At 37.0% G+C, this 14,997-nt stretch overlaps 1 protein-coding gene across 6 annotated transcripts in view; it reads right to left on the reverse strand.

The window, feature by feature from the left end:
• Nucleotides 1-574: 574 nt before the first annotated feature.
• Nucleotides 575-14,997, reverse strand: part of EFR3A (EFR3 homolog A) — an 82,246-nt gene continuing 67,823 nt past the window's right edge. For 4 of the 6 annotated variants that reach the window (XM_081070101.1, XM_081070106.1, XM_081070103.1 and 1 more), the window contains 4 exons: nucleotides 11,238-11,286; nucleotides 7,716-7,819; nucleotides 7,159-7,208; nucleotides 575-3,403 (listed from right to left, as the gene is read on the reverse strand). In XM_081070101.1, the coding sequence (XP_080926227.1) occupies nucleotides 3,298-3,403; nucleotides 7,159-7,208; nucleotides 7,716-7,819; nucleotides 11,238-11,286 (309 nt within the window). In that variant the 3' untranslated portion in view covers nucleotides 575-3,297. Of the gene's footprint in view, nucleotides 3,404-7,158; nucleotides 7,209-7,575; nucleotides 7,644-7,715; nucleotides 7,820-11,237; nucleotides 11,287-14,997 lie in introns of all 6 variants that reach the window. The other 2 variants (XM_081070102.1, XM_081070105.1) reach the window with 1 other exon arrangement.

Raw genomic sequence — 14,997 nt, forward strand, 5'->3', positions numbered from 1 at the left:
CTGAGACAGCCTGCCAGGCTGCTTAGGTCCCAGCAGAGGGAACCCAAAGAGGGCTGTGAACAGCACCGAGCGTATACTGAATACTGACCCACGGCGGTGACTTATTCACTCCTCGCAGACCTCTCCCTTACGTTCCAGACGATGGCTTCAAAGCTCACAGTTCAGTCACCTGCCTAAGGCCACTGGGCCAGGAAGTGGGAGGCTGGGTGGGAACCACTTTGCTGAGCTGCCTCAAGGTTCCTGGAGCCCAGCAGGCTGCCATATGCGAGTGCTGCAGGCAACCAGAGACGCTATTATTTTAGAGCAAGGCTTACTTTATACAGTGAGGAGAGAGGGCTGGAACGTAAGAGCAGGGCAGAGAGGGCTCTCGCCGTGAGCTGTACCTCTGCCTGTCTCAGCATGACCGGCAGTCACGGGCTGGAAACTTCCAGAGTCTGTGAGGATGGAACCCTCCTGGCAAGCTGATTGTCACTAAAACTTTCCATTTGGAACTAAAGCAGAATATTGAATAAAGTTACCTTAATAAATGTAATAATGACTATTATAGAAACATACACAGAAGTATTTTGATTTTCATTTATTGCTAACATATGAATTGCACAGTGAATTTTTACATTTCAAAAAAACTCACTTCATTACATTTATTACATATATTGGCATGAATATGACAAATTAATTCCATTTTCAGACAGGAAGAAGAGACATATTTTGAGGAGGGGAAGTTAATTGCTGGTAAAGTGTAGTATTATTCTAAAAGATAATGAGTTCAGAAGTATTAACGAAGTGTGTGTGTGTGTGTGTGTGTGTGTGTGTGTGTGTCTGTGTCTGTGTGTCTGTGTGTGTGTGTGTGTGTGTTCAGGTTAACTCCAATGACAAACTATAAGCAAAAACAACACAACTACAGGAGAACCATTTAAATGTCAACAAAACAAGAATGATTTAAGCCACTGTATACATCGAAAAGAGAGTAACTAACAGTTTACTAAGAGTTTTAAATATCTATAAAAATATAGCAATACAGTAAACTTCAATAAATCCTAAACTTTCAGTCTCTACACTGGCTAGGATCCAGAATGACACCTATTACCTGCGGGGTCTCCTGCAATCTCCTGGAAGGGACAAGCCAAAGCAAAGATCCATTTCTAGGGAATCACTGTTAACAAGACCAGTTTAGTAATGGAGGACATATAGAAGTCTACTGTGATTTAAAAACAACAAGATAAAGACCCACGAAACCCAAATCAACAGCTTACAAACAGACCAAGAGAAAGGCATGATAAACATTAATTGAAATGGTTTTCCTTTACATGCAATACATGCATTTATAAATCACAGAGAAACATAAAATTTTGTAGAGCAAAGATTTTTCTGCATGAGTGCAAACAAATATATATTTCCTTTTCATATACTATTAAATTATATATATTTTTCATACAAAAGCACACAGTGTTAATCTATAAAATGGCATCCAAGTGGATGATGATTGTTTTTGCATGTCCCCCTGCTTTGATTTTTTTTTTAAATGCAGTCAAAAATTAAATCCTTCTTTAAATACACAGAAGACAAAAAGAAAAATAAAAAAACATAATATTTGGCCTATTAAATGGTGAAACATTTTAGCGGATCAAGAGGCAAAGTTAGAGTGACAGCTGCAATAGGGCGATTTAACACCCCCCGTCCCCCTGCCCCCCCGTAGTGACTGCACTGTTACTCTGAAAACAAGGTCTTCTTTCACCTACATTTGATAAAGCACTCAGGATGTCTGCGTATCATTTTACAGGTTCAAATGACTAGGATCGATCGTTTGCAACATGTTTTAAGATGCTATACTTTGGTTTAAAATATTCAAAACATTTCGAGTATGCTTCCTTACTTTTTTTCTGTTTCCACTACAGGTGCCCAACTAATCATAAACAGAAAGTTATAACATGTCTTTCTTCACTGCAATTTCTCAAACAAGAACAAAATCTAAACACTGAATTGTTTTTGAGCTACAATTTTTGATAGGTGTATTTTTATCTAAAAAGAAATGAAATCTGAAAAGGCAGAACTATAAACAGGTTTCTTTTATAAAAATGTCTTAAGAGGATGTTATGAGTTACAAAGAAAGTTGTTCACTTTGCTGTGTAATGGAATGCACTAAAAGACATAGTTTTAAGAAAACACTAGAGGTTTGCCGGCACACGCGTAGAGCGTCAGCACGTGTAATCTGAGGCGCTTACGTCCACAGCCACTTGCACTAACAAGCCCAGCACACTTGACTGCTACGACCATCGGCACCCTTTTCAGTGTAGTAGCACACATGCTAAACAGATGCACACAAGCTACACTTGAAATCTCACAAATTCAAAGTATATTTTGGTCGTTTTCTGACTGTGAGGATTTAAGACAATGTACAGTATAAAAAGGTAAATTAACGTGTTCTTAATAAAAATCAAAATGTACACTCTTCACAGGTGAACTACTAGCTGTTTTAAATGTCTTTTCTTTTTCTATACTCAATATATAGCTCATTTAATTAATGGAGCCACAGCAAAATACTACTATAAATTCAAAGCATAGTCTGTAGACGAATACATCTCAGGAAGTAAAAAATATTGCACAGTTCGGTATTCCGAGAGTGAGCTCTAAGCCTCCTAAGAACGGTCAAACTCTCGGCAGAAAATACAGTATTACAAGGACCAGACACTTTACAGTATGGCGACTGTAGGATCACATTCTAGGACTATCATTCAGCAACTGTCACCACAACAAGTTGACGGCCTATCACATACTACCATGGTACATAAACACACAGATGCCCATTATTACGTCAAAAACACAGAAAAAGCCACAGAGCAGTTTTGCAGCCCCAGGATTAGAATATATTTGTGTGTTTTTGCTTTTGCAGATAACCAACATCAAAAGCAAGTTTACTTCTAAGCAGTTGTGTAGATGTGTAGAAATACAGCACATACTTCAAACATCTTCAACCCTTATAAGGCTTAATTTTTTTTTTTAAATTACATGTTTGTGAAAAGTTTAAAATATACTGTTTAACAATGAAATAATGCAAGACCAATACATGTTCACCTTTAAAAGCCAACAGGAACCTCAAATGAAATTAACGTGGCATAAATCTATCTTCAAATCAAATATAGTTTCAAAATTTCTCATTCGGTATGCCAAGCATTTGGTTAAAGGTGAAGTGCCATCATTATTTTCAAGAAGTATGTTACAACAAACTAAGCACACCCTGAAAACAGCCTGGCCTTAATTTGTAGGCTTTGAAATCCTATGCTGAGTCTTCCTGAGCACTCAGTACACACAAAGGTCTGGGAACTTCATCTCATAGACCGGGACAGACTGGTACTGGGCATGCCCAGAAGTGATGGTCAGTGTTCCCGACGGACTGGGAGGAGGGCTGTAAAAGAGGACGGAGGCGTTGTCAACAGGTGTGTTGAAAAGCTGTTCATTCCACAAAGCATTCTAATTACTACCCGCCAACAGTTGAATGAGACGCCTTCAATGCAGGGACCCACGTGATGCATGTTACTGGACAGCTAGCCAGATGGATGCATAGAAAATAAATCATGGTGGTATCGAGTTGTTTTTAAGTCTAAACCAGACATTTTCCTTTGAATTTACATACATAATTTTTTATAACGGGTTTATAATATGTACCCATTCTTGTAAGCTTGCTCTGTTGCACTCACTGGTAAACAAGTATTCCATAGTATTCTTGTTTTGATGACAGCATCGTATTTCATTTTATAGATATGTCATAATTGATTTAATTCAGTGGATTCATTTCAATTTTTCAAAATTATATATAATGCTCACTGGTCTTTTCTTACATATACGTAATTTTATCCTCTTCTTGATTTATAGTCTTACCAACAGAATTTCTGGATCAAAGTGTACTTACAATTTTGACTTTGGACCATATTGCCAGAGTACCAGTAATTTAACATTTGAGTGTACCTATTTTCTTATATATAGCATTATAAATCTTGGATATAATCAACCTTTCTGTGTTTTAAATCTTTGCCAATCTGACAAGCAAATGAGAATCCATTCTTATTTTTAATTTTTGGATATCATTGATGCTAAATATCTTTGTAGATTTAATATCCATTTTATGTTTCTTTTAAAATGAATTGTCTATTTGAGTCTATTGCTTATATTTCTACTCAGATGCTTTTTTCTTATCGATTTAGGAAATTAATCTTTTGTCATATGATACAAATGCTTTTCCACAATTCATTATTTAATTCTCAACGTTGGGGTTTTGTTGTTGTTATTGTTTTGTTTTTTGCTAAACGCTTAAAAACCTTACAAAAACTCAACTCATTTCTTATGATTTCTAGTTTTCATGTTATCCTAAGGGGAACTTTCCCCAAATCAAGATTACAAAAAATACTCTAGTGTAAATTCTAGTATTTATATGTATTTTTCTAAACAGAGTTAAAATTTTCTACTTTGGTAAAAGAAGTGGAGAGTCCTCCTTCTGTCTCTCCTTTGCGGGTGGACAGTCTTTAGCAGTTGTCCAAACAGGAGTGCGTAAACATCTGTTCTTTTTCCCTTGCTTTTTTTCTTCCACAGCATTTTCCTGACTGCTTTATATGTGGATTCCCCCACACTGTCCTTTAGCATCATTTGTTCAGAGGTAAAAAAAAAAGTAATTGTGAAGATTTTGAGTAAAACTATAAATTAATATGCAGAGAACTTACGTATTTAAGATACTAACTTCCTATTCAACAACAAGGTATGAGTTGTCCATTTATTTAGGTATTCTTACGTATATTTCAGAGACTTGTGGTTACTTCATATAAGACATATAGTTCTCTGAGTTTGTTAGTATGTTAGAGTCATGTCATGAATGTAATTCATAAAGCAATGGATTTTCATTAATCATGTATAAATATAATTATCTAACTGTAAACGGTTCTCAATTAAGTTATTCCAGCTGGTTGTCTTATATTTTCCTGATATACGACTGAGAAGTGGGGTTACCGGATCAAGAACAGGTACATGTTTAACTTGAACAGCTAAAGTTTTACAAAGTGTATGTACCATTGCAAACTCTCGTGAGCAATGTATGCGAGTTCTTCCATAACGTCCAATATACTGTTAAGCCCGTGCAATGAAATTTTGTTCTTTCCGATATTATTCAGTTCTTGAACCACAATTTGGTTCTTTTTCAGAGTTTCCATTTCTCTCCTAAAATATACGTCTCTTTTCCTTTACATTATTTGGGATGGTGGGGTGTGTGTGTATGTTTGTTAAGGTCCTCATCTACTAATTTCAATAATTGGATCGTCTGTAGGGCTGCTTATTCTACTGTATTTTCCTGCTTCTTTGATTTCCTGTAATTTTCTTTTTTTTAACTTGTACTAAGTGAATGAAACAACAATGGAGACTGAAGTATAAGATTGCTTGTTTTGTTTCTTTTTTCGAGAATACAAACTGCTCTGGCTGGTGGTTAGAGTGAGGCAAATTAACAAGAGGAAATATATCCAACAAGAACTGAAAACTGAAGGGGCACCAAGAAGTCTGTTTAATCCCTCTGTGCCATGTAACCTATCCGAATGGCTACTTCCTAACCACGTGACCTTGGGTAAGTTCCTTAATTTCTATGTGCCTCGCTTTCTACACCTGTAGAATAAAAAAAATCATTACTCATTTTTAAGGTCTACTGTAAATATTAAATGAAATAATGCTCTTTGCACAGCGCCTAAAAGACCGTAAGTGTTTAATAAATAACCATTACGAGTAAATATTCACCAGATGCTAACTATTGGTAGATACAATACCAAAACAGAACAAGTCCTAACGCTTACTCTAAAATGCTAAGTCTACTGCATGACGGCATGGCTACATGTGCCGTGGCAGTCCCCTGAAACATTCCTTTTAAGAACATGGGTTAGGAATTCGAGTTTGATTTTCCCACTCACTAGCTAGCTGGATGACCTGCCCTTGGCAAGTTACTTTCCTTCTCTAAGCTTCAGTGTCTTTACCTGGAAAATGAAAACCAAAATAGCATCTCCCTAACTTTTCAGGGCTGTGGTGAGGATTAGGAAAAATAACACATTTAAGCAGTAGCATCAGAGCAAGTACACAGTAGACATTTCCTATTATAATGAATAAGCATCAAAGAAGTATGTCCACACCCAGCAATTTTCTCTGAACCTAAGTTATATCACATTGCTTATTTTAGTCTGACTCTCTGTTCTGAAATTTTGTAAATAAGTGATTCTTAATTTACACAGGCGGGCGGTAGGGGGGCGGGCGGCAGGAATGGTTGGGATATGCCTAGAGTAAGGTGTGATACTGATGAAAAACATTCCTTGCATATGAAGGTGGAAGAAAGGCTGAAATAAAAAAGGAAGTGGACAAGAAAGAGTATGTATCTGTCTCTTCTATTTATAGGACACTGGGGTTGAGACAAAACATTTTGATAATCGAGTTAAAAATATAAAAGACAGAGCTGATGTGGAAAAGAATCCCAAAAGCATGGCTTCCATCTATGGCTCCTGCACTCTGCCACCTCACACAAAGGAAAGCTTCCACACTGAGAACAGAAGAATGCTTTTCTTAGCTGGAACTGGAGTCTGCCGATCCCCCTCTCATGTGCTTCATTACTTAATAACTGACAGACACAGAATAACTAAAGTATGTTAGATACCGTATGCTTTAGAGCATAAAACAACTCAGAACAGGACTCAAATGGATATGATTTAGGAAAGCTCAAGGGAAGTTTAATAATTCAAGAGCGCCATCTGCACAGCCAAATTGCTACTGCCCTAGAAAGAACCATGAGGTTGAACCATAAAAACCTGTAGCTTTTGCAGGTCAAAGTGGTTAAGCATGAGAAATTACCTGGTTAAACATATCATTAGAATGCAAGTCTTCCAAATTTCCCAGATGTCCTTGTAGAATCACTCAGAACAAATGAATGATCTAAAAAGGAGAGCTAGAAAAACTGGAAGACACCTATACAAGAAATGGTATCAGACTGTACCCAGGGAACGAGTAACTAAGACCAAGGTACCTTCATGACCTGTGTTTACCTTAAATGAAAAGCACAATCACTTATAACCAGCCACAGGTTTATAGGGGTCTAATAGTCTCTATTTTGTCTTCATTTTATTGCTAGTATAGTAATAAAACCCTTACCGGATGGTGAGTTCCAATATTTGAGCAAGTCTATCATGAAGCAAATTTGCCTATGAAGGAGAAAAAAATTGTTAAGAATGGATGTATTTTCCAAATACCCATATGTAGTAATGTGAATGCAATTTAAAGACAAAGCGTAACTGTAACTATTAAACCAATGGTACAGAATGCTTTCATGTTTGAGTTTTATCTGCCTCATACTGGAATTTAATATAAAGTTTCTCTCTCATTTCTTTCCTAGTCTCGATAGTAAAAACAAACCAATAGACACACAAAGCAAAATACCCACAACAAAATCACTGAAAACCACTGCAAAAAAATGATCAAAGCAACAATATCACTAACATGTACTTTGGGATGTGCTGTTTTCAACAGCTTATACTACACAAAGAAACAGCTGAGGCTTCACAGCTGTACCTTCCAAGTTTCCGGTCCGTATCTGAGGCAGGGCCTTGTGTTCTGCTGACTTGCGTGAAGCTCAGAACCTACCAACCAACCAAGAAAGTTTCCACAAAATCACACTCCACGCCCACCCCCTTCACCATCTGTGCACTCACTTTGGATTCACACTGTGCTGCTATTTCTTCAAAAGGTGCTTTCTGGAATTTCTCTATCACGAGACGCCTCTTCTCCTTTTCCTGTTCTTCCATTCCATTAGTATCTATAGAAATAGTTTATGAAGACCCGTTAAAAGGAAGACAGAATTTCAGAGAACTTTGCCAAAAGCCGTAAGAGCAAATGATCTTTAAACCAAAAACATAGGACTACTTTTATAAGAAAAAAAGCAAAAAAACGTAACATCCTTGAAATGTCTTAGTTAAGGCTAGAAAGCACACATGTAAAAAGATTTTTTCTTTTTTTTATATCTAAGGGTTAAAACTACACAAGATCGCTTTTCACAGACTACCTCTCTCTCGTATCAGCAGAGCATAACTTCCTACAAGCCCAACAACTTCCAGGCCCCCCTGAAGGATGACTGTTCTATTAGTCCCCAGGCCCTTGCACAGACAAGGAGCTACACTAAAAGGTTGCTAAACGTTGACATTAAAGGGCATAACAGAGAGCGTCATTTGGAACCACACTGGCTTAGCCTTTTCCATTTATTTTACACAATTTGAAAAGGGAATTTTTTTAATCTTAAGATGATGTGTGCTCTAGCTAAAGTTTGCGAGATAGTAAAATGATAAATGTCTCTGTTTTGATGCTACTGATAACATAACTGTTTGCATGAGAACATGAAGAGAAGGCTAATTTGTGGTTTCTCTATTGATGGTCTACTGTAACAACGCAGGGACCCCTCAGGGTTTCATTTCTCCTGGTTGAGAATTTCACAGGATGAAATGCTCTAGTCCAAGGTCCCTTATACAAAGCTGCCTTCCAGATAGACAAACTGTAGGTGACAATTAGCTAGTGTTAAAAAGTGGAAATAAGCATTATATTTTTTCCTTTGAAATTATTAACGAAGTGGAAGAATTTGTGTCCTTCTGAATGACTATAATAATTATGACCACCTCTCTACTGTTCACTAGACCAGGGGCACAGGCTCCAATGTGCCAGGGGCCAGGCAGGAAACAGAAATGGTTCAATCAGGTCAGGTAAAAGCAGTAGGAAATAAGGGACTTGGGCAAGCCAAGCCAATCAGGTCTTAAGGATTCAAATTCAATTTATGAAAACTATACTTCCACCTAAATTTGGCCTGCAGGCAGCATGTTTGCTTTCCATGCATTATTAATCCAGCACTTCCTGAATTTTGGTTTTAAGACTCGACACTCTTAAAAATTATTGAGAAAACCAAATAGCCTTTTAAATGTATATCTATTGATATTTTCCGTATTAGTACCTAAATTTGAGAAACTTGGAAGATATTTATTAATTCATTTAAAAACAATGATACCATAATACGCTAACATAAATAACATGCTTAATGAAAAAAACAAAACTACTTTCCCAAACAAACAAAATTAGTGAAGAGAGTGGCATTGTTTTATAAGTTTGCCAATCTCTTTCATTGTGGCTTAATCGAAGGCAGCTGGATTCTATCTGAAAATGTGTTCCACCCACTGCAGAATGTTATTTTGGGGGAAGTATAATATAAAGAAAACCCAGGCCTGCACAGACAGGTATTGATAAAGGAAAGAGTATTTTAACAGTCTTTTCACAGAATTGTGGATATTTCTTCTTGGACCCCACAGCAAAACTCAGCAAGTGGTAGTTTCTTAAAAGTTAGTTGCAATGTGGAATTTAAAACCTTACTGATAAACCTTTTATGATTGGTTATGTTAAAATGTACTGATCTATTTTACACTTTGAATAGATCTTTACTCACGCATGATCTTGTAACATCATACAATGGTCATTTGAAATATTGGTCCACTGACTTACACAGATCCTCTAAACGTAGACACATTTCATTATAAAACATTTTTTAAAAAATCACACACGTTAGTTATTACCACTGATCTCATTTAAAAAAGTCTTTAAATACTGGGGAGCTGTCAAACTCACAGTGGCAGACTGTTTCAAAATTCTAATTTTGTTCAAAAGTGCTAATTTTATCACTGCAAGCAAATACTGTCAGTGTCTTTTGTTTTGTTCTCTTGAAGCGCCAGCCTCACTTCATTTATTTTCCAGAATATGTACACCAAATACTAGTTTTTGTCAGTCTTTTTTTTTTTTTAAAGTAAAAATGGGGCTTCTTGTGAAAAATGACGAGTTCAGCTTGCAAATCAAGGCAATCAAAGAAGTGTTTATCTGTACTTCCCAAAGACACAGGTTCTCATGGGCTGAGATGAATAAAATGAATAATGTATACTAACTCACCAAGGGCATTCTGAGGTAAACCTTGCTTTTAAAATCACTGCGGGTTGTGGTGCTGAAGAACATGGTGACCTGTAGCGTGGTTTGATGCCTCTGCCCTCGTTCGTGTTAGTCAAAGGGGCTCACGGTGTGTTAGGCGTAGGAAGCAAAGCCTTTTGACTTCATGGATCCTTGAAGGAGTCTCCGCCAGGGCCTCCAGGGGCCCACAGACATACCGTGAGAACCAGTGCCCCAGACTGCACATTCCGCAACACGTCTTATTAATCTTTAACTGTCTCAAAGTATCTTGCACATAATGGGCATTCCAAAATTGCTTATTAAATTCACTTAATTTTATTTTGGCAAATTCGCTATCACATTACAGTAAGGAAAAAAAAAATCCTCTAATGGAGTAAGCCAAAAGGGGTCAGATTTTTTTTCATGTACAATGGGTGCTGGAGTGCTTCACGTCCTTTGATAATGATTTTCTTACTGTACTATCCCTGAAAACATGAGAGCCAATTTCCACCCTAAATTGCTTTACCAATTAGAAATGAATTGGGATCAGGGCATCATTACTCTAGTAGTAATTAATACTTAATTGAAAGAACCATTTTTAAAATAGAAAAGAGACATAGTATGTAAGGTAAAATTTATTTCCATAAAGGCGTAAGGAGAAAAAAATCAGATTAATATTTTATACAAAGATAAGTGAAGACTACAGTCCGACCTGGGTAAGAAATTTGGCTCCAGTATTCACTTACTAGCTATGTGATCTGAGCAGTGTTTGTTAATTTCTCTGTCTCAGTGTTTTCATTGATAAAACAGTAAGGATTAACGTGATACTCCATCATGCCTGCTGATAATCTTGACCAGCTCTTTTCTCCTACCCCATTACACACACATACACCATTAAACCTGTTAAAAACCATTCAATTCAGTTTTCTCAGAATTTTCATCTCCACATCTCCTAGGAAATACACTGACTATTTCTCCTAAGTTCATGTAGCCTGCGTGCTGGCCACCCAATAGGATGGCATTAAAACACACTGATATGCTGGCTTAACTCTAGAACGTCAGTCTCTATCAAGGAAAAGAATTATCTATGACAAGACAGGATAACGGTAAAAGCCTACAGAGTGTAGCTAAATAAATCAATTACATATTCATGCAGAAATCAACACTGTGTGTGTTCTGTCATGCTGCTTCTATTTACGTGGCATCTAAACAAGTACTAAGACAATGGAGAAAAACAGGAGAGTTAACAAGTACAAAAATCTCACCAATTGCCTTCTTTAATGCTTCAAAGGTGATTTCTTCAGTGTTACTAACCTAGAAGAAAGTGATGTGAAGCAAAATACAGCGTTAAGAACACTTTCCCCCAGTTACACGTCATCGAAGAACTTGTACATGGTTTTCTTCTTGTGTTGGCTTAATTTGTGATCACACTCTGCAGTGTCCAATATTCTGTTTCTTTGTTGGTTGTGACAATAGCCTACTGCAGTGGCTCCCAAACAATCTACAGGCTGCCCTTACTTAGGCTGGCAGAATTAGCAACCGCTAAGCGACCCAGCGGCTGAGCTACAAAACTCAGTCACTTACCATCCATGTCACATGCAACAAGAACTGAGTCCCTCCGGGGGAACTATGCTTCCTAAGTGAACAATGTTGGGAAGTATGCAAGGCAGAGACTACACATAAATATAGTTTCAGCCATGTAACAGAAGAAAACTAAGTACTCGATAGCCTCTATAATTTTGGCACCACATACAGTTTACACATCAAAAATGAAATAATCTAAAACTTAAAATGGTTTAAAACAATCACTACTTTGGAAAGTGTTCAATGAGTATAGTTAATCAACAGCTTAAAACAATCACACTCTGGATCTTCTAAGGTCAAACACCAAGTCTTATTCTCCAGAAATACCCTTTCACTTGGCGTTTGCAGACCTCTCTCTTGCTTTGAGATATGTAAAAGGTAGGAAATCAACTGTTATGATAAAAAAAAAAAAAAAAAAGGCAGTCACACTTTTTGTGGCACCAGCACATTTTCAGGCAGAATAACATATCCAGTTACTACAGTATCTCTGAATAAAAATTAAGAAATGATACATGAGTACTTGCCTGGGACTCTGGTCATCCCTAATTTTAGCTCATGAGCTTCTTTTGCTAAGTCTAGGGCAGCAAGACTAATGAAAGCAAGACTTCATGCTTTGCACCTTAGCTTCTCTGCAATACAAAGGCTTTAGCTGGAAATCAAGCGGCAAGGGTTCCACTACCTCAGTGTTTCTACTGAGGGTTCATATTTCTAGTTGAAGTCAGATTAAACTTGGGAATCTTCAGTTGCTTTGTTCTAGATATTTGGAGCAGATATACAAGATTAGGCTCTGGCTGATCAATTATTTGTATCTACAAACAATCTAGTACTTCAGTGAAAAACTCCACTGTTGTTTTTACAACTGGTTAAGAGCTTTTAGACTTTTGAGAAACAACTGTAGTGTATGAGAAAGAACACTGGAAAAGACAGAAGGCCAATATTCTTGTTACATATAATTCTTACTTATCCCCTGTCCAATCTGGATAAGTGAAAAGCTAAATAAAGTGTGTTACCTGATAACTCTTCATCCCTGTTTTTTCTTGTTCTCCTTAATTCAGAGAGTTATGATACAGTCTCCCAGCATCAAAGCCACCATGTCACTGGGCTCGTCCTTTTCTTTTTTAACCTCCTTTCTCTAAACCACATGAAGTCACCTGTTGGTCTTCCCCATTCTGCCTTTAGAATAGGCTGATGCTGCCCTCCTGTCCCTCTGCCTCATCGCCAGCTGACTACTCTAGGTCCTTGTGACCTCAGTGTAGGCTATTACAAGGACCTCCTCGCTGGCCTCTCTACCTCCAGTCTCTTCTTTCCGGTTCAGCCTAGTCACACTCCTGATATTCACTTTATGAAAGCAAAGCTCTGATAATAACACTATCAAATTTCTATAATTTAGCTTCAATCTTGTTTCCTAAGATTCCTTTTTGTGAATCTTTTTTTTTAAAAAAAAAAAAAGACCAATTGCTTTATATTAGTATTTAATGATTCATCTTTTTCATACAGTGTGGCTGTTACACACAAGCCACCTACTGCAATTCAGTGCTCAACTAAACTAGAACTGTTCCTACTCTAGAGGAAACACTGGTCGTGCTGGAGTTCTGGAGAAATGGTGCAAGGCACCATCGTAGAGGAGTTTCAACATTCCTTTCCTCCTTATGACTTTGGCCTTATTCGTGGGTGTAGGACTCTAACCTCGACTGCACAACACCCTTGGGCCTGCATCAAATCTGCTCTTCCTCTTTCTCCAATCAGACTAGCTGCTACGTTACTTCCACTGATACTTTAGTGATCTGACAGCATAACAGCTTCTGGCTAATATTGACTTGATGCTGGAATTACTGTTTCGTTAGCACATAAATGTAGGTTTCTTCAGCTATATTTGGGAAAAAGGCAGGTGTACATTTGTGTAAAACAAAGACCTGTTATTTAGCCTGGAATGAACAACTATCCTTTTCAGCCTTTTCAGTGACTTAATTTTGTACCAAGAAAAATTTAGTATGTCTTCAAAACTGGATGTACATAACCTCCGATCTCTTCCCCCAAATTCACAAACACTGACTATTACCTTTCAGGGAGAAGGACTGAGTGTTGATTCCAGATTTCACTCACATCCATTATGCACATGTACCACACCTGTAATGCTCAATGAGCACCAGAGGTCAAAGGATCACCTACAGTGTGGGCCTCTATTAGTCAAGCTGACAATTTTATCTCAGGAGGCAGACGCCTCTATTCTAGTTTAGCCATTAATCTTCTTGAATACCTTAAGTTAGGTATCTTCATACGTATATAGGGCGATTTTTAGAGAAAGTTCGCTAAGTGATTCCCAGTGGGCTAAGGTTTGAACTACAAATGTTGTTCCTGACATACCTCAAGTGCACCAGGTATTTTAACAGACTATAGTAACAATTTGAGTTGGATTGAGGGAATACACAAGTTTGATCTCCATCTAAACGATCTTCTGACTTTTTTATTTTTTAAGTTATAAGCTCTAAAAACAGGTATCAGATATTTCTGAAGACTAACTGGGATTGTGTATGTAAAATTTCAATTAATTTTGATCAAAAACAAGAGTAATGTTTTTGAAATGAGCGTTTTTTTATCTTATTGTTAGCTAATATACTTATTCATAGTTTGACATTTCGTCTGCATTAACTGGTAAATACCTAACCGATGCGAATTTTTCCTGTTCCTACCATGAAGTTAACCAGTTCTAGCCTAGAAGGTAATGTTATACTGTCTTCTGGTATCGGAACAATAATTCCTAATTTGGAAATGGGAAATGGGTTTGAAACTCCAACGTGCTCAAGGAAATCTTATACTAAACTATTTACTTAAATTTTCAAATGCTCAGTGTGAGGCATACCTGACAGGACTTATAGCAAAGAGAAAAAACAGGATCTTTAACAAGTTAACAAATGCATTAATGGACTTTTAATGTAAAGTTCATGTTCAACAATCTTTCTCCTACATTAAAGTCTTTATGCAAGTGTCTTTTCAGTTCATTTTAGTAAAACAGACTGATTCTTTGCAATAGTTTGAAGTGCTTTACATGTATCTTTAAAAGAAATAAAAATGATTAACAAAAGGAGAATGGAATAATACCAGTCAATAAAATATACTGCACTCTTGACAAAATAAAGTATATAAACTAAGGCTTTAGATGAATTTATTCCCTCAAAAGGTAACAGCACAAAATTCACAATCATTAAAAGAGAGAGCCAGCAAAATACCCTGCTTACCAGTAATGAGTTTAGAAATTACAATGGCTTTGAGGTGGTGAATTTTGGAAAGATGATTTTTCTTGAGCCTTAAATTGGCAAGAAACTTTAAGCCAACCTTAATGCTCGGTTTCAAATGAACACTAAAAGCCTCTTCAACTACTGTTGATGCTCTACTGTTAATTTCTTAATAAAACTGATTAATTCTACATAATGGGGAGTTGAA

The sequence above is a fragment of the Rhinolophus hipposideros genome (assembly GCF_964194185.1).
Source record: "Rhinolophus hipposideros genome assembly, chromosome: 13".
NCBI classification, from domain to species: domain Eukaryota; kingdom Metazoa; phylum Chordata; class Mammalia; order Chiroptera; family Rhinolophidae; genus Rhinolophus; species Rhinolophus hipposideros.